Here is a 21,425-nt window from a genome sequence, read left to right on the forward strand (position 1 = left end):
CTCCCACCTGCTGAAAGATAAGTCATTCCAAGCCTTCCTAGGTGAAGGCTGGAGGGAATACACAGACTCCAACAGAGGCTCGTTAGCCTCAGCGGTTACATTCTGGGAAGCGGGTAAAGCCTTCATGAGGGGGAGAATCATCTCATATGTCCGGGGGAAATCCAAGGCAGTTACTGTAGAGTTTCACAAGGCCAGTGGGATACTGAGACAGGCATATTCTGAATTTCGGGACCACCCCTCTCCTTGTACGAGGGATATGTGGATTCAAGCGAAAGGGGGAGTTCGAGACCAGACTGGATAAATACGAGACATATACCAAATCCATGTGGGATTTACAATTCCACAAGTATGGAAATAAAATGTGGCAAGATGCTAGCCAATCTAGCTAGAGGAACTAGACCAATTTCTCAAATCCACTCCCTGGTAGATTCCAACAATAAAAAAATTACACATCCAGAAAAACTTAACTTATTACTGGGGGAGTACTACCGCTCTCTATACAGGGATGACCAAAACCTGCCACCTGAAGCTCTGAAATATTTGGATTCAATTAAACTCCCTCAAATCACGGACCTTCAATTGGACAAGCTAAATGCCACAATCACCCAGGAGGAAATCGCCTCCACCATCTCTAACCTAGCGGGGGGCAAATCGCCAGGACCGGACGGATACACAGCGGAATTTTTTTAATTCCTTAAGCCAGATCTCCTCCCTGCCATGGGGGAGCTATACTCCCAGCTATGGTCTGACGGTAAATACTTACCCACGGGGAATGAGGCCTATATAAAAGTGATACCTAAACCAGGAAAGGATATGCAACAACCATGCTCTTATAGACCCATATCGTTAATTAACTTGGACGCTAAGATCTTGTCCAAGATCTTGGCGGACCGCCTTGCAGGAATAATGCCAAGTATTATACACCCTACCCAAGTCGGATTCATCAAGGGGAGAGCGGCAGTAGCTAACATCCGCAAAGTCCTACTGGCCCTGGAGCAATGCACAGCCCATCCGTCTCCGGGCAACGCGATCATCACCATTGATGCCGAAAAGGCTTTTGACAATGTAATCATCACCATTGATGCCGAAAAGGATGGAACCCTTGTCACAATGGATCATACAGACAGACACTATCCATGGCATAAAAATTGGAGATCAAGAGTTGAGGTCGGTGCTCTTTGCGGATGACTTGCTTCTCTTTACCTCTGAGGTAGAGAAAGATCCCAACTCTGGAGATATCTCGGGCTATAAAATAAACATAGACAAGAGCGAGATATTACTTTTAAACGGCCCGACTATGCCACAGATGTGCAGGGGAGGATTTCGCATAGCAAAGGAAAGCATCACTTACTTGGGTATAAAAATAGGCAAGCGCCCATCTACTATATATCCTCTTAATTACACCCCCCTACTGAATAAGATATTGGCTGAACTAAATAAATGGTCCTCACTTCCCCTCTCGCTTTTTGGCAGAGCCCATCTGCTAAAAATGGTCAGTTTCCCGAAACTATTATACCCAATGCAAACTATCCCTGTACTGATAAAACATAAAGACGTCAAGCTAATAGAAGCGGCCTACAATAAGTTTCTATGGAGATCCAAGAGATCTCGCATACCCCCTCCGACAACTAAAGCTACACAAAGATGATGGTGGAATAGGCATTCCAGATATTAGAACATACAACCTGGCTTGTCTACTCCGACACTCAATTGACTGGATAACTGGCTTATCTCAATACTCCAACTTATCTCTGGAGCAAGCTTGGGTTGCCCCATGGTCTCTCACAGCTCTCCTCCATACCAGAATCTCTAGATTACCTACAATACTTAAACATAGCATCATAATAAGGGACAAAGTGGCGGCATGGAGGGCTTCTAGACTACAACTTAACTCTCACCCATATATATCCAAATATCTCCCTTTGAGAGGCAATCCCCAATTCCTACCTGGACAAAGCTATGCAGCCTATAAAGAGTGGGACTCGAAAGGTCTATCATCAATGACACAGGTATTTGACCCAGACTCATATCAGCCGATAACTTTTCCAACCATATGCGAAAGATTCCAAATCCCCAGAAGTCACTTTTTATTTTACTCTCAACTCACCCATTATTGGAAAAGCGAAACCCGCACACCACGATTTTTTCTTAAGCCTAACTCTCTAGACCTGGTAATACAATCTAAATGCTACCCCATTAAGAAAATATATGCATGTCTAAACAACACTTCTCTCCCACCAAATCCTCGGTTTTAAAATGGAGGAAACATATACTGGATGAAGACCTATATGATAAAATAATACAGGGACACCTAACGGTTAGGAAGTGCACTACTAGTGAAATATGGAGGGAGACTCAGTTCCGCATAATCCATAAGGCATATTATGCCTTTGACTTCTTCCACAAAATAAAGGCAAACAGTCCATACCTGACGGCATGTCCAAAATGCAACCTCCCAGGCCGGACTTTGTATCATTGTCTATGGATGTGTACACCAATCTCCGTGTTTTAGAGGAAGGTGATTACTCTATTGTCAGGGATTGTAGGAACTGAGTTGCCGCTCCAACATTGGTTGTGTTTATGCGGCTATTGGGAAGCGGACTTACCACTTCCCAGGACTAGGTGGCTATGGCTACAAATGTGTCTTCTCCTAGCTAGGAGGGCATTGATGAAAGCCTGGTTGTCCCCTGATCCTCCTCACTTGAAACAACTAGAGGATACATTGAAAACAATAATGTGGCAGGAGAGATTGGAGGCTATACTAGAGGGGGATAAAACTACGACTAGATTTTTTGACCGATGGAGTCCCTTTATATCAGCTCAATTTAGGGCCATCATGATACACAGAATAGTTCTCCCCTTCAGATACTCAAGATGGTATTTGGAGGGGGAAGAAGCGGGCTCCCTAGGCTGCCTAGCTATCCCACCAGAACCCGCAGGAACTACGTCAAATGATGATGATAGCCAGAATGTCAGGGGCTAGGGGGGAAGGTAATAAAACGAGCCCATTCTGAGGGAATGGGCGGGCTCAGTACCAGTAAAAATGTGTGGAAAATTTTCAACTATGTTGTGCTCTGCTGGAATGGAGCGATCGGGTGGAGAGGATGCCAGAGGAACATACGGGAAGCTCAGGGAGAGGAGAAGCTGAGGAAGTCGGTGAGTTTATGATAACAACAATGAATCTAGGTGAAATGTTCAAATTTAGACTAGTTGACTATAGAATTGTCTCCTTGGATAAGTTAGGTGGCGACCAAGCGGTAGATGTTCCTCAGGGGAAAGCACCCTAAGATATGGAGAAGGATGGAGGGGAAGTCACTATAGCAAAGAAAAGGGGGGGAGGGGAGGGAGAGCGAGTAGGCGCCAAGACGGGCCACTTGCTCTTGCCCGTGCCACCCTAGAACACTCCTCTATTGAATACAATGATGGAGACACCACGCCATATGAACCCTACCGCATGGTCGCACTACGAAATGAACCTTAGGATAGGATATACAATGTTCAATAGGTCCAGAAGGATTATATATATGCGAAGTTGTTGGTAAAAAAAAATGGAAAATTGTTGAAGATGTCATACAAGACATGTTGTAAACACTTCTTGAAATTGTCAACACAATAAAATGTTTTTGAAAAAAAGAAAAAAAAAGAGTGTCCTTAACCGGGATTTGAACCAGGGACCTGCAGTGCTGCAAGGCAGAAGTGATAGAGTTAGCTGGGGGACCCAATTGAAAGTTTGCTTTGCAGCCCACAATTCGTAGTTACACCCCTGATTACCCATTCTGTGTGCCAACTACTGCTAACTCAGAAACTCTGTGACATAGTCATTGCCGGCAGCATTGCTCCATCTTCTCCCTCAAAACTACCTAGCAATTTGGATGCCACAAGGATGATCAATCTATCGCCCTCACTCTTCGTACTACAAAATGGATCCAGACCTTCTCCCATGGATTGTCTCCTATCAGGTTCAAAGCCAAAGCGCTCACCAGACAGTTCTATTTAAGCCCTTGAATGCACTGTACAAAATTGAGGAACATATCCAAGAGCTGCAGAGAACATTAAATTGAAGGAGAGTTAAAATTCCACCTATTCAGTAGAATAGGAGAACAATTGGTAGTGTGCTTACTTTAACCCTTTTAGGAACAAACTTGCACTTTAAGTGGGGGTGGTTACAATTCTCCAGTGTTGGTATGCTGCCACTTATATCTAACTGGGCCCAGATCTGCTGTTAAAATTAAACTCCAAAAAAACATATACCACCACTCAAAATACAAACATTCCCACTCAAATATCTTTGAAAATATGCAAACTGTTCCTTTTGTTGCAAAGGTTTTTTTTTAAACTCTGTTCAGGCAGTCTTGACATTTCAACACCCCTGTTACACTGCATTATTGGACAGGTGAGCCTTACCTTAACCTTCACCCTTATAGCTTTTTGTGTCACCTGGTTGATTTTTGACACAAAAACAACAGTGCCAAAATGTGGCTTCAATGTCCTACAAGTGACTCAGAAGACTAGCTGAACAGAAATTAAAAAATTCTTCTCAAGGTGTAAACAGTTCACAAATGTTTATTTCAACTGTTGTTTCTTTTTGTTTTCCTGCGGTTCTCCTGTAAGAACTGTGCGCCTTATGCCGTCCTTTCAGTGTTCTTTGTTATTTCATTCATTATCATTCCTTAGCATGTTTGCCATTGCTGTGGACAGTAGCAGTTTTGTTTTAGGAAATACGATTTGGACAAGGAAGAAGCTTCATATCCTTTTTCTATCAAGCAGGAACACACCATTGAGCTGCAATCATCATGGACAGTTTGAATAGCCGCTGGCTATAATGTGTAATGGTGAATTTGTAGCTCTGGACAGTTTTCCACTGACAGTTTAATTTGTATCCTTGTTTTCTTTATATTGACTGCTGAACTCATCAAGTTCAATTTGTACCCTTTTTGTCTCCTTAACAACTTCCACAGTGAGTTGGTTCCTTTGAAATTTTAGACTTAATAAAAATAGAAAGTTAAGTATAATATTTTGGGGTGTCTACTAAATAGCCTTCTTTGAACATTCATCAGAGCATATGAGCAAAAAAGACTGTTGCACCAGTTAGGCGTATATTTTTTTTCTTTGAAAAATTTTAAATTCAAAGGCTGTCTGTCACTGAAGCAGAACAAGTCTATGAGAACCCTCAGATGGAAGTTGTTATTCTCTGATTTCTGAGTCACATATTCAGGCCAGGCCGCTGGAACCAAGCCTGTTTAATGGGTATCTGTACTGAATTAAAATCCTTTCAACCAGTGTTTCTCAACTGATGGGCTTTGGCCCGGTGCTGGGCTCCAGCCTCCCTCCTACCAGGCCATGGGATGGGCACATTTGCCTGGGCTCGATTCATAGGGGGTGCGTCAAATGCAGTTGAGAATTCCCTAAACTCAAAACTTAGCAGCAAATCCCTTTTAGTCTATGGAGGCAATTTTTTTACAAAATTCTAGTCATTTCCAAGTCTAATCGGGAAGCTATTATTTAAAAAAAGTTAAGGACAGCTAGGCACTTCCATGAAGGACATTTAACAAATGTATATTTTTTTAATACCGTACAGTGAGAAGAGGGCCCTTTTTAATTAAACTTTAAGGATGACATGGAAAAACACCAACCTTGCATGCTTGGGAGACGTCATGTGGTCTTACAGAGCAGTAAAATTTTAATGGACAGGTGTCAGTGACACCGTATTCCAGCATTACATATTTTGGATGTTGTGATGTTTGGGGATATTAGCACATGTGGTGAGCGCTTTAAGGATGCAGTCCACTCAAAATATCTTCTTTTTAAGGGCTTGGTAGCGTGATTTTATTTAGAGAAAGGTCACACATCCACCATGGATACCCTTGCAGGGTTTGCATCCATACATTGCTTTCAACACAACATAAGTACAGCCTCCTGACTTCCACTCTTAACATTAATAATTCTGACCCACCATCCTCTCTCTAGTCTTGTCCGGCACTTGTTCTTTGGATTTCTCAGGCTCTCGCTCCCTGGCTGTCTTCATGTGCCTCAAGCACACACACCACCTAACTCCGCTTTGACTTCTGGAGTCCTCCTGACCAATGTCTGTTCCTATTCCCCAGCAGGAGTGTACTTGACTCATCTCTGACATCTGAGGGGGGAATCCTGACTCCTAACCATGGTCTATTCCTATTTCCCAGCAGGAGCTAATTCCCCTTAAGGGTTGTGCACAGCTGTGTAATCATTGGGTGTTGGTTACTGCTAAACCCTGGACCTGGAGATTTCTTCCCCCCTGAATCACTTTCAAGCCTCCCAGTTCCAGGATCCCAAGCAGAATCCAGAAAAATCCTTGCTTCCTGACACCTCTTAGCCCTCTCTGGTTAAGAGCCCTGGGTGATCATAACACATGATGCTGCTGTGTATTGACACACGATACCACAATATGTAATTTAATTTTTAACTTTTACATTTAGCTTGGCTTAAATACAGCAGCAGCACCCCTATCTGATTTATTTATTCATTATAAACTTCAGGTATGTTTTTGTAAGTACTGGCTAGTGTCAACTATTAAATAGGCAGCAAATAGAAACAGAGAAGACAAGTTATATCTTGCAATAAAAGTATAGTATTTGAGAGACAATAGCCACAAATATTGTTCAGTGATAGGCGGTATGTAATCAGCTTGGTGGGATCGCAATATAAGTGGGAGAGAGGAGGAAGGTTTTATCTTAGAAGAATAGAAAGTAGAGCTTATCTGATACATAATAGCCACATACAGTTTATTCTTCAATGGCTGGACAGTATGTAAACAGCTTGGTTAGGATACAAGTTAAAGAGTTGGTTTTATCTTAAAATAAACATTGTAGTGTATTATTTGAGCGACAATGACCACAAATACTTTTGAGTGCCATTATACAAGAATAGGATACAAACATTGAGGCTCAATGCAGGATATGCCCTGCAGCAAACATTAGAAATTTGGCAGCTAAGGTCCAGCTGTGGAAACATTGTGAGTAGCACCTTTACCTTCCCCAAACCCTGAAATGCTAAACCCAAACCCAATGCAGAAAATAATAAAAATACGGATAAATGTGAAATAAAATAAAAAGACTTCAAGGGAGAGCAGCAGCTAAAAAGCAACTACAGATGTAGCTTACACACAAAAAAAGTAGTTCTAAAAGGACTGTTGAGTATCTGAACTGTGAACACGTGTGAGGGAGGGTTACAAAAGAATATGTAGCCCACCACACTGTAATCCACACTAATCTAGGGCAATATATCACAGCAAATCTCTGTATAGCAACTAATCCTCCCTACACAGGCTCTGAGCTCTCACTAAACTACTCCAATGCACTCTGACAAATGGCTGAACCTACCCTTTTATAGTGTGGGTGCTCGAACATAACAAAAACCCCATTATTATACTGTTGACCAAAGATGAAAGCTCTTCCCGTGTATTATGGCTACAAAGAGTTCAGTCTGTCGGGGATGGCAAATTTTGAACCCAGTGGATTCACTGCAAACTCATGGGAGCTGTGAACAGGAACCTCATCCCTAGTGATAATCAGTGCTTCCGGCTGCTCTCTGTTGGCCATTTAGTGTTATAACTGACCTAACTGGCCAATAGTGGAGTGTGGAAAGAAAGGCTCTGCCTTCTAAGCTCTGGCTGGTATTGGATTATTAAGACTCCTGTTTTCCAAAGAACGTAATCTGCCTTAAACTACATTATTTTATTTAGCCTGCAAATCCCCCTAGCAATACTTGCCTACTCTAGAAGGTAGCTGAGGATGTGTGCAGGAACGTTTGTTGTTGTTTCAGATCGATTGTCCAGTTTTTCCGCTGGTGTAAATATTTTCTCTCATGCAAGGTCAGAATTAAGGCCCAGCCCAGCAATGAGCCACCCTCAGCCCTTCTATTGCTAAAGGCTTAAGACTATTAAGTGCTGAAGGTGAAATTAGAGATTAAAACTTTGTTTTTCTTGCAGGCCAGACCCCACAATTATATTAAAATATATAATGTATTATTAATTTGTCTAAAGTCAAGTGTGGCAGTGAAACCGTTAAGGACATGATAGCTAAAAAAAACAACCTGCAGTACCCCCTCTTCCCCTGGTGCCCTTAGCATTTGTTTATTTTGCTTACTGGTTAATCCAGGGCTGCCCTCATGACATCTCCTGAGATGTATTATTCATTTCACTCTACTTTATCCACAAGGGAGAAGAAAAATAGATGATAATAGCATTTTTTAAATCACTGAGTAGAGGATTTTACTGAGCATTTTTTTTAATCACTGAGTTTGATGAAATTACCTGAAATTTCATCAAAAGAATATGAAAGATTTGCTGAGAAAGGAAATTTGTGAGTGTGTAGGACAAATGAATGTTCGGTAAAATACATGTTAATACATTAAATATTTTTAGTGGTGAAGGTTCATTTTGTCACAAAAAAACATTAGCAACATATAATGATGTGACAATCCTGCAATTAAGGAAAGTGATCATTAAGATATTATGTGATCAAGAATTTTTATATATTGAAATTTGATTTTATAAAGTAAACTGCTAATATCATGTTAAATAATGGTTTATTTTAGGAGTTGCTGTATATTTGCCTTTTAAAGCCCAAAGCCAGTCAAAACTTCTATTTTTCTGGGAGGGAAGCATTGATGTCTGTGTTCCAATAAGGGAGATTTTACCTCACTTCCTATAAGGAGAAGACGTAATGAGAAATCTATGCAAAGGAGCACAGGTAAAATAAATAGAGTAGGAAGGTTTTAGAACTTTTGACAATATGTTTATTACTGTCTTTGTCTTGCAGTCCTGGTGACAACTGCCTCCCTCCATTTTTGTTAGGGTGAAAAGGAAGAAAACCCTCACATATAGAAGTAAAAACCTAACAATTTCAACTCTTTACCATCTAACCATAACAGAAAATATTTGGTATTAAGTTAGGTGTTAAACGTGTGCCAAAATATATGTATGAGCAATTTGGTTGGGGAAAAAAATGTGTGTATATATATATACACACACTCAATGCACATTAAAACTAAATAAAATTTAACAGCGTCAGTTAACTTGAAAATTACAATGTGAATAATTTTTTTACATTGGTTTTAAGAACACAAAGATTTTGTTGAGTAAAGTATATTAAGTAAATTTTCTGATTTTGGTTTAATTTTGAGTTGACAGATAAAACATGTATTCATTTATTTTACAAGTTGTATTGTACTGTGGCAGTTGCAAGCTCACAGCTTCAGCTTTCACTGTGCCACTGCAGGGTACTTTGACAGCTAGAGCAATGTTTGGCTGTTTTAGTTATCACATGACTAATAACTAGGGATGCACAGATACTTTTCGAGTACCAGCGCAGATACTTGGCATTTTCATGAGAACTACCAGGGTTGCAGCGGTTGCAGCTGGGACCTGGCTCTGGCACTCCACCACTGTCCTGAAATCATTAGTTTGTATTGTTTTAGAAAAACTGTCACATGACAATAAACAAAAATGTATCAGTACTCGTACTTGTAAGTACTCGGCAAGTACCAGTACTCGTACTCACAAAACTGCTATCTGTGCATCCCTTTATTTATATTTATAAAAACAAAATCGTACATTAAAACAGAGATGTACAAATCCCAGAAGCTCCGTGTGCTCCTTACAAATGACAGCGGCCTCCTAATTTTTTAATTTTTCTCTAGTGTAGTCTTGGAGCTCAAAAGTATTGGTACATGTACTCGTACTTGTACCGAGTACTGTACTTGGTATCTGTGCAACCCTACTAATAACCAAACTGATTGGTTCCTGAGACCAACTCTGTCCACCTTTGCATTCTAACTGAAAGCAAATGTTAATGTGATCTCAACATTCTATCAACATTAATCTACAGATTGCAGATGGGAAGGGATTACATGTTTAAAGCTTACCTTGGAAGTTAGGTTTAAAATTAAAGATGGTGGAGTTGGGACATAGCTGTAACACCACACTCCTTATTTAAGCTATTTGTAAAAATAAATAGGGTTTTTCTTTAGAGGATTTTCAATCATGATTTAAGTAGTGGGGAGATGATGGTTCCTTGGGTCATAGAATAGGGGAAAAAGAAGTTTATTATCCCAGACCGTACCTGTAGGTCTCGTTGCGGCCCCCGCCACACCTTTTGAAGAGGACCTCACCATACCATCAGGCAAATATGATTGATGTTGAAAATGGAATGCTTCCAATTCCTGATGAAGCACACTCTGAAATGCTTTGAATGAATGGTGCCACTATAAGCAATTGATTGGCAAGAATAAGAATTATGGTTTTGGAAACATTGTATTTAATTATTATTATTATTACAAAGTATTTATATAGCGCCAACAGTTTGCACATCGCTTTACAAAGTAAGGAAGACAGGATGGTAAGGAGGGCCCTGCCCCTGAGGGCTAACAATCTGAAAGAGGAGGGGGAAATGATACATGAGGAGGTAGCTGTGTGGGGATGAATTGTTTGAATGGTTATTAATATAATATATGGTTACGTGATTACATAGAGTGATTTGGATATTTACGTAGGTGTAAGAGATATTGTTCAACTACAACATTTTGTAAATGTTTTTAATTGTAAGCTGTTTATTTTATGTGACTATATTAATAAAACTGATATGTTTTTATGCAATTTCAAATGACTTTAGAGTGTTGGCTCCTATAAAAAACAAAACTATTTATTGTACAATTGTGTTAGATGTTAGGTTTAGTGTTAGGTGGATATGTGTCAAGGAACAGGTTAAGGATTAAGTATGCAATGTTGGGAAGGGGCACTTAAAGAAGAATTTCGTGCAAACCTTTTATTAATCCTTGCAGTGGGGCTAACCCCCCACTGCAAGGGTTAACTGCTCATTTTGGTCTAGGAAGGAAAATAACAAAGTTATGCTTACCCGACCATCAGAGCCAGCTGGTTGTGACAGTGTTCCCTCTAGCCTCCCTTCTACTAGACTCCAGCGATGATATGTCCCTCGGCAACCTTACGTTCCACACACTGTGTATAGAACGTGATGACCCAGGCAACTTAGACCACTGTGGGGGAGGGGGGGGGGGTTTGAGAGCAAGGCTGGAAGGACTGGTCTAAGAGCAAGTCAGCTCAGAGAATTGGGTAAGTATAACCTCCCAAAAAACAACAAGCAGTTAACCCTTGCAGTGCATGCAAGGTTATAATAAAAGTTGGCTGGTGGACTTCTTTAAGATCTTGTTTAGATTTGGTGCTTACGTGTACATTAGAAAGGGTTTGGTGTTAGGAGAATGCTTAATGCTGAATGCTTAAGATATATATTTGTTAATCACTGTAGGAAGAGCTGCAGATTTTTAACTCTCGACATCACTTTCTTTTTCACGCTCTACTAATAATCTCTACATCAGATTCCCATGACTCCCAGCACAGAGAGAGGATGTATAAAATGTATATATGCTAAAATGTTATTTTCAATTAAAAGCTGGTGTTATTCCAAAATGGCAGATCACTCCATGTGCAAAGGAACTTGATTTGCTTTGTGATAGATTCCCTCTAAACCATCATATGAATATTGTTATAAAATAAAGTCATGCAATATTTTCGTGCAGTGTTAATACCTTCTTCACTTCCACCCTCAGTTCCACCTGTTTGTTTTTCTGAAGTCTAATTTTAGTGTTGCTGTAAAACATTAGGCTTAAGACCAACCTGATATTTACTAAACATACATTACAATTTCAAAACTTGTCATAAAAGGTTAGATCACACTTCTTAAAGTGCCTCTGTCTTGAGAGAAGTACAGGGTTTGCCTTTGCTGGCCTCCTTTTGAAAATGCACTTTTGAGTCAGAAACCTGAAATAAGCATGCTGTAAATGAGTGTCAAAATTAATGTCAGTACCTGTTCTGGGTCAGCAGCTCAGAAAGCACTGAAGCCTAAGAATTAGCATGGCAGCCAGGCAACTATCATTTATCAATGATTGTTTAGCAATGGCACCATCTGTAATCTTTCATGACAGACCTTGAAGATCCCTAATCAGTCAAACCCATAATTATGGTTTTGTTTTTATACTTACATGATTTTTTTTTCTTTCTCTGGCTAATTGTTTCTTAGGCATAACATACAGTCGCTTTTAGGAAGATTTAGTGAATGTGAAAACATACTCCTCTCTGGAGGAGTCCAACCCGGAACGTTAGATGGAGTTCTTATTGATGCTGGGTGTTCCTCCATGCAATTTGACACAGCAGAACGAGGATTCTCTCTCAGTAAAGATGGTCCCTTAGACATGAGAATGGATGGTGACAGGTAACTAAAATTAACAGGACGAAAGCTAAGAATGAACAGTAAAAAATATTTTGTTTGTGAATTAAAATATATCTATTTTGCAATTTTGGATAGGGTGGGGAAAGGATGACCTCTGTGTTAGGTTTTTATTGTTGTCTAAACCCCCATGAGGATCTGTGTCTTTCCTGGTGACCAGTCACTTTCAATCCTTCAGTTATACTCAAAGTTTCTATCACTCCATCTGAAGATATGCTTACTACTATTTTATTTTTTATGACCCAGGCCTTTGCAGTATTAAATGCTTGCAATAGTGGTCACCAACTAAAAAAATCTGCTGGTAAAAGCATAGAAAAATCAAATATTTTACAAGCTTTCACTTGCAATGTACCTTTGATCTTGCTGGAAAATGTGAGTAGTCAGTTTCCTAGCACATCCTCCTCCCCCTCCTTGCTTGTCTGTCACGATACCATATACCATATCGATATACAATACCGTATCTATACAAGAGAGCCAATTACGTGACCACACCAAACAATGCTTTTGAACATTATTTTATTAGCTACTCCAAAACCCCACAACCATAAGCACCCCCACCTGCAAGTAACATATGAAAGACTAACTAACACAAATGACAAAATACACACAGGAGACAAGAGGGCAAACCCTGGGGAGCAGGACAACAAGAGGGGAGCCACTGATCAGGAGACCTCAGGGGTAAGGGTCAGGATTCAAGGCAGGACCAGGATGCAGGATACAGGAAATGGTAGCAATACTGAGGCACAGACTCAAAAGCAAGGAGAGGGCAAATACCCTCCCAGATCAGCACCAGGTGGTGACTAATTGCTGGGAGACACCTGCAGGTGAGCACTGGAACTGCAGGATCAGGTTTCAGCTCCACAGTGCCACCTGGAGGTGCTCTGGTCAATGTCACATAGCCTTCTCCTCTTCTGGGAGTGTCTAATAACTCTTTGTGCTGACCAATGTCCTCTGCCCCAGGGGGTGAGAGGGTAGGGGAATACTGTAGAGTTTCAACTGAGTGGCAGCTCTGAGTCTCTTGGGGCTGCTGACCTCACATCCACAATAGAGTTGGCCAGCAGCAGTCTTAGAACTTTTGGATGTCTACACAGGCTTTTACGGGTAAACAACATGCATACAATACATTGAATGCACATATAATCTTATGGGAAGACTTTTTTGGAAATTATGGTGTAATGACAAGGTCACTTTAAGTGTTGAATCAGGCATCCTGGGGCACCAGGTAAAAAACCCATGACTACAGATCTAGGCTAGACTATGTTTGCTTAAAATGTAATCTGGTGCCTTTTAAGTGATTATAACATTTTAAGTGATACAATATTTTAGAATCAACTATCATTCTTTACTGGAGTGGTTTACAATAGATAATGTTAGTCTATATGAGCATTGGGAGGAGAATTTAAACTTAAAAAAGCTTAATTTTGAATGTTTTCCATATACTTTTACATAGACATAGCAAAACTCTCCTAGACTCTGTGTACAATAAATATTGTTCACACATTCCACACAACTTTTTGACAAAGTTCTAATTTGGCTGGCTAATCAGGTAACAGCTTGTCATTTTGAAATGCCATTGCTGATGTTGAACACGCTAATGGTTGTCACGCAAGTACATCAAAAATAATCTTTAAAGGTTTTTTTTTTTTCCTTTTTAACAAATACATTTCCATTCAAATACATTAGAAGCTTCCTGTACAAGTCTCATCGTTGGAAAATTACCAGGCCAATTTATAAAGTACATATCGTGAGCAGATATAATGCCGGGGACAATTGGAAAAAGAGCAAATTGAGTATACTGCTGCAGTTCAAGTCCAATTATAAAGTTTTGTTGAAGAAAGAAATACATCCTCCTACTTTTCCTTCATATGCGGAGAACAGAGAGTGTGTAATAAATGTTATCTTAAATTCCTCCTCCAGTGTGTAGGCTGCAAACATAACAAAAATAGTCAATCGACCAAGCTTTATTCTTGCACGTACATCAGACAAATTCCCTTAACACTTAAGTGTGAGATTATAGACACACATTTAACCCTTAATCTCAGAGTAAAGGATCATCAATTAATAAGTCTGCATCTGTGTTTTTAACTGTTCCCTGTGGTTACTGTCTTTCATAGTATTAATAATACATATGGCAAAGGCAAGACATGAAATTAATTTACCCGCTTAGTGCTCATTAATACTTGTACCTTTCCTGATTGGTAAAGCACCTCAAAAACTATGTCCTTGTTAAAAGCCCAAACTAGTTTCAAATAGGGGTTTAACCTTTCCCTATCCTATCAGTTAATGTTTTTGTTGTCTGTGACTTGCTAAAGAGATCCCCCTTTACTTTCTGTCCCAGAATCATAACAAGCATAACGAGAAATCTCTCCACAGTGAGAAGCATTTTTACCACAACAGGTGACTCTGTTGGAAGATTTAGCCACACCTTTTATTCTGGTGACAAAAATGAAGGCGTTTCCCCTAATTTTCTGTCTTGGTGACAATAGTCAAAAGGACAAATAGAGAGGATCTACCAACCAAGGACACAGGCCGCAATAAAAGCCTGCTAGTGTTTCTCACTCTTCTTTACTTTGTCCCAAGCTCTACAAAGGGTCTAACCCTTCCCAACTCTATCCAAAACCAATCAAAACTTGCCTTTACATACACTCAAAGCAATTTGGCTTTTCATTCATAAAAAATCAGGACAGATCACATTCTGTTTTTTGTTACTTATGGCAGCATTCTTATTTTATTTCCCAATTTTATTTTATTTATTCATTCACATGGAAGTAGACCTAGTGATCCTAGCATCTGATATGCTTTCCATGTTAAATCATACATAAATCCAATTATTATTATTATTATTATTCAGGATTTACAAAGCGCCAACAGTTTGTGCAGCACGTTACAATATAAAGAAGACATTACAGTTACAATACAATTAAAGACAAGTTGGTTAGGAGGGCCCTGCCCGTGAGAGTTTGCAATCGAGGCTTCAATCTGCTAATATAATTCAAAACTAATTTTCAATATTTTAAATCTGCACCTTTTTATTATATTAAATCCCTGGTGATCCTGCCATGAAGTTTATTGTTCAGAAACTTCCTGTTATATAATAGTACTCTGTCCCTACAAGTGGCCATTTCAACACACAATTGCACAGGCATGATTCCTTGTTGTCACCATTTCTAAACCCACCCTGAGAATTGCCATGCAGTCATCTCAGGGGTGCCTGACACATACAATGTATTACTGTATGATATTTTTTTCGGTGTATCATCATAGAATATATATATTTAAAAAAAACAATATTATGCTACATATACAAGGTACCTTAAAAGTCCCATATAGGCTTATTTTCTATGAGTTGGAAAAACTCAACTGTAGAAAACCTAAATCCCATAGCAAAATATGAAGCTTTTCTTAAGCTGGCCATATATGAGTTCTTTAATTTTTTCTCATACAATCCCATCATAAAACGGTCCCTCTTTTATCCCTCATTGACCATGACGATTTAATGCATGGAACTAAAATACCTCACAGGCTGTGAACTAACATGCAAGACTTTTCTCTACATTCGAAAGAAAAATTATATATTGACTGAACTTTCTAAACAAGGCAAACCATTTCTTATCAAGTATGTGTTCCAAGATGATTTCATGCAAGAAAACGTTGAGTTAAGTGGGACATTTTTTTAAAATGTATCCCTTATTTCATCCATGTTTAATGGGAAAGAGTATTCTGCTACTAAAGTTACTTAGTGTGGTCATTTTCTACACATACACTCAACAGTTGTCATATAAGGGTGCTAATATGTATCAGATGAATTTTCCTCACATCAACTTTTTTAATAAACATTTTGAGTTTGCCTAGCTTTGCAAAACATCTGAAGATGTTGACTTGTTGATCATTCCTTGTTAGGTAATTTGGTGTGTTGAGTAAAGTACAAGATATGGGAAATCATCAGTTGAAAAGTCGATGTATTTTTTGGACAAACTCTAAAAAAGTGTTTATAGTCTACAATTTGGGTTAGGGTGTACATGGGTGGTTCTAGCTCCTCATATGCCTTTTTACTTTTAATAACAGAGAAGAGTTGTGTGACCATTTAAAAAGTATTTTATGCAGATGGCAGAACTACAAGATAATTTTTAACGTTGTGTGTCTAAAGCTGGCCATACACCTTACAATTTATCTGCAGATGTGGTCAGATGGAAAAGGTGCAACAGATTCCTCCATCTACACTTAACTGTGTGGATGGAATAATCTCCACCTGGGCCAATCTGTTGCACTTTATCCATCTGACCAAAGAAAATCTGCAGATAAATTATAAGGTGTATGGGCACCTTAACAGGGTGCATTGTTCCCATTATTCCTATTATATACCTGCAGGCTATACATAATAGTTGTCAAAATGCTATCAAATTGTATTTTTAGCAGATGGGCCTAGATTGTCCTTGCGTAAATATGTAATATGTGAATGGTAAACGTATTCAATAAAGATTTCTTAACTGATAATTCATAAAATACAATAAGTCACAGCAGCCAATAAGAATTCACTAGTAAAAGAGAGTTTGCAATTGGCTGATATATCTAACTACACTTTCAAAAGCTAAAAATTAAAAAAAATCTTTTAAAAATGAACATAGCTTATATAATTGTCGCACGAGCCATTTTGTAATTCAATGTTATTAAAAAAAATTACCCTTCCATTTAAAACTGCAGCCACTGTAATGTTCTAAATCTGCCACAATAATTCATTGCAATATGGCGACCTGGGGTCATTCCGTACATACTTGGTGTATAAAAACACACCCCCAGAAATGTCACTTCCTGCTTCTCTGATTGGCTGACTGATTTTCCCAGAAGTCTGCACTAAGATACAAGTACAGTTTTTGGCATCCCTTGCAATAGGAATTTCATTTTTGGTGAGATACTCCCTAAGGATTAATCGCTGCTAAAGGGGTGCAGACACTGCACCTTTCTCTATTATAACCCAGGACGCCCACTGGCTGCTTATAATGAACCCAGGCACTCCCATTCAGGGATCAGTTTGGAAAGGACATGCTGCAACTAACAGCTTTTTTTTCTAGAACAGAAACAGGTAGAAAATTGCAATACGTTTGGTGTAAATCCTTGTAATGTACATTGAGGGGATTGTTTTTTCCGAACAAAAGTGGAACTACTCTTTAAGGAGTAGAACTTCCGAATAAGACATTTTTATTGAATAAGTTGAATTTGGTAATTTCTAAGTATAGAAATGAACATGTAATCTGGCCATTTACTATCAATTACACTCAAAAAGAGCCTAAGCAACAAAGAAGTTTTGGAATGTCGCTGCTGGCCACTGACCTGACACTTTTTTGCTATGAGAACGCCATGGACTTTCTTTGTAGAAGCCACTAGAATAATCGAATCAGTATATATTCATTGCAGCTCACCAAATATACATGCTAATCTTTTGGCCCATGTGGACAATTCAATGAGCTGTAATAAAGGTGCAGTTGCTACTTCGCTTCTACTCTTCAGATACACAATTTTACACCATAGCTCTTCAAATACTGTAAATGTATATAAATGACAATGGATTATACATATATTCATGAGACCTCTTTGACATACAGTATGTAGATCAGGGCTCAAAATTTCCACTCGCCCCCTCGCAATTTGCGAGTGAAAATTATCCCCACATTATTAGACATGTGTGAAGACTAAAAATTAATTTCAGATGAAATGTGTATGTGTAATGCTCTGTGCGTTGTGCTGTGGCTGTATGTTTAATGCCCTGTGCGTTGTGCTGTATGTGTGTTGTGCTGTGTGCGCGTTGACCCCTGTGTGTGTTTGTGTTATGCAGGGCAACTGGTGGCGAGTAACTTTGAAGGCCTGGCTAGTAGCTCAGGACCTGACATTTTGAGCCCTGATGTAGATAACATTTTTATTTATAAGCAGTACACTTATGATTGATGCAGAATTTCAAAAGTTTTTTTTTAACTTTAAAGTTAATGGAGGCTATATAAAAAGTAGAAGCTATTTCCAATCTCTCAAGACTGCTTTGAGTTATTTTTAAATCTCAGAGGCACGCCTATGCAGAGTGTGTATTTGTATGTGTTTTTTTTCCTGTTTCTTGTGTCTCTGCGCTATGAAGCTTCACCTCTTGTCAATGAAAACCGACGTCAGAGAACTAATTGGCTCTCCTTGTGCGTAGGTATCCTGACATGCCCAACGCCGCTGATGTTGTGAATGCTTTAGATCAACAGGCACTTGCGTCTATCCTGAAAACATACGGGGAGGAGAAACACGCCAAGAAAATAGCTTCAGCCATCGTACAAGCACGTAGCATATACCCCATCACCAGAACTCAGCAGCTCGCAAGCATTGTTGCAGGTACCCTCATTAATTCTGCGCTGTGTCTGAAAAAAAAAGAAAAAAGTATATTAATCCCCAAGGTCCCAGAGGGATCTATTTGTCCTGGAAATCATTCAGGATTTAAGCCTGTCTGTTCCTTTTTAATGTTAAGCTTTGTTAATTTTTAATTTATTTTTTTTTCTTTTGTTGGTTGCCGTCCATGTTTCTTTCTTTTGTTTTTGCTGCAGCGTATTTTACTGATTAGTTTAATTATTGATTGCTCATGAAATGATTTGACGTAGATGCACACCGAGACAGTGTAGGCAGTCACAGGAACAGATGGGAAATCTTGATCGTTATGGCTGCTGAGAACTTACATTTTCACTGGTGGCTCAGCCTTGTCATTGTTTTTTGTTTTTTTGTTACTGATTTTTCATTCGGGAAAACGGACAAGCCTTAGCCCCAAAAATTAAATACATGATTGCCACATCCAAATGTGACCTGACAGCAGGCGGGATCCCCATAACTTGATATATTTAATTTAGCAGAAAATAAATGAAAACCTTTCTTCCTTTGTTTCTTGCTATTCATTATCTATCTATCTATCTATCTATCTATCTATCTATCTATCTATCTATCTATCTATCTATCTATCTATCTATCTATCTATCTATCGTAGAAGCCTCTGGTATTGTTTCTCTGATTTTGTACCAAGTTCAGCTGTATATTAAAATAAATAACACACCAATAGTAACAGTGGCATCCACTGGCTTTGACTACACTTGACTATCACAGCATCAGTCACATGATCTGCTTATAATAAATGTTAAAGGAAAACAACAACTAATATAAAGGAAACAAAAATTATAAATAATGACAACCATTACAATTTGAAACCCAGAGTGTGGACACACCCAACCTTTTCCTAACTAGGAGATTTAAAAAAAAAGCAAGAGTGGGTCTGCTTTATATAAGTTGTTGCCTGTCTCTCAATATTGCTGTAAACCCAGCCTTCACGAACATGGGGCACCAAGGACCAATCCTTGCAATAGACAAGTCAATAGAAAGTGATAGATTGCCACCGAAGTAATGCTAATAGATATTTGGACTCATTAAGTCGTGGGAAAGTTATGTGTACTTTTGCTGTGTCTTTAATAAAAAACTAAATAGTAGTAATAAAAAATGATTTCATGAAAACCATACGGTATATTTTTAATACATTGTTAATTTAACTTAAAGTAACATTAAATCCTCATGCCTTCTCATGCTTTGGAAGAACTTCCTTTTTCAGCTCAGGGCCTCTTCCTGTAGTGCTGGCTCAGGTTACAAGCCCATAGAAACGTATACACAGACACCGTGTATCCATTCCTGAGACAAGGCAGTCTGCTGCAAAACAGAAGTTCTGCAGAGCATGAGAACAGATACAGATTTAAAAGGAAGAGCAGCAAAGAGAAGGGAAACTACCATGGATTACAGTAAGGCACACATTGCAGTATTGTTTTATGTTAAAAAATCTGAGGGTTTAATGTCACTTTAAGTCCCATTATGTATTTTTCTTTTTGCCAAGGAACCCTTGTTTGGCATTTTGTGCTTGAGCATTCTAAAAGAATATCTAAAGCCAAACCGTTTTTGGCCTTTTGGATGGAGTAGGGAATGTTTAGAACCCCTATTTGGGTGGGGTTTTTATTGCTTTCTATATTTCATTTGAGAGCTCTCCTCTTACTTGTATCTGAAGAAGCAAGTGAGAACAAATCTCTCCAAAGTGAGGGAAATCCACTTTTAGACATTTACCACATGTCACCATTGTAAGATTACCATTTTATTGCTGTTTTGGAGACAACTCTAACAGGGTGATTCACTAAAGGGTGAAGAGTTTGGAGAATGCAGGAGAAGTGAACAATCTAGTACAAAAAAGCTGATTTGGAAAAATTCTCCAATTTAGCTCACTTTCCAGATAAGCTATGTTGTCCTAGATTGTTCACTCCTCCTGCCTTCTCCAAACTCTTTACCCTTTAGTAAATAACCCTCTAAATTTTAGATTTTTCCTCCCTTTCAATGCTAGTGACATTGGTCACCAGGGTAATGGAGAAGGTCAATCTTCGCAACAGAAGCACAGACATCAATAAAAACTGATGGGGATTTGAACCCTTCATTAATTTGTCCAAAACTAGAGAACTTTGGCTTTACTGTAGATATACTTTAAGTCTTATGTAAAGACTTAAGGTCACCAAAAAAGTTAAGCAGTGTTAATATAGTAGTTTGGGGTTTATTCAGTCAGTGCTAAGAAGCTACATCTAATAGCCAGTCAGGTTTTCACTTTCAATAGCATACAGAAGATGGAAACTTGGTGGTGGGGCCCATGATCTTCAAAGTGACAAGCACTTCTCACAAGATCTGGTGATTCTGATCTCAGTTTGTATCTGTCAGCATTTTTTGTTTGACCTTGTCATAGATATTAAAGAGTTTAAAACACATGGATCTAGAGCTTGTCCACCAAAACCATCCCCAGCTGGAACACTGGTATAAAGGATTATTAAAATTAGTCTCTGGTCTTATCTAATAGCCCATGCTATATGGAAAAAAAAAAAACAAGGAACCATTTCCATCCGAACCATGCACTGAAAACAGAATAGACATTTAGACACATCAGTGCCTGGGACCGCTGTAACCTGCTCACTATAGCTTCTCTTTTTTTTTGTCAACTGTATATTGTCTATGTTTTAGTAAAAACATATTCCTTAACCTCCTTGGCGGTATTCCCGAGTGTGGCTCGGGGTTAATTTTCATTACCAAAAGCGGAGAGCCCGAGCCACACTCGGGATTACA

At 39.0% G+C, this 21,425-nt stretch overlaps 1 protein-coding gene across 1 annotated transcript in view; it reads left to right on the forward strand.

Annotated features, from left to right (window-relative positions):
* METTL15 (methyltransferase like 15) overlaps nt 1-21,425 on the forward strand; it is a 196,572-nt gene that overhangs the window by 142,494 nt on the left and 32,653 nt on the right. The window contains exons 4-5 of the mRNA XM_018568242.1: nt 12,072-12,263; nt 18,460-18,638. Coding sequence (XP_018423744.1) covers nt 12,072-12,263; nt 18,460-18,638 — 371 coding nt within the window. The remainder of the gene's footprint in view (nt 1-12,071; nt 12,264-18,459; nt 18,639-21,425) is intronic.

Source organism: Nanorana parkeri, unplaced genomic scaffold (assembly GCF_000935625.1).
Source record: "Nanorana parkeri isolate BGI_ZX_2015 unplaced genomic scaffold, ASM93562v1 scaffold1159, whole genome shotgun sequence".
NCBI classification, from domain to species: domain Eukaryota; kingdom Metazoa; phylum Chordata; class Amphibia; order Anura; family Dicroglossidae; genus Nanorana; species Nanorana parkeri.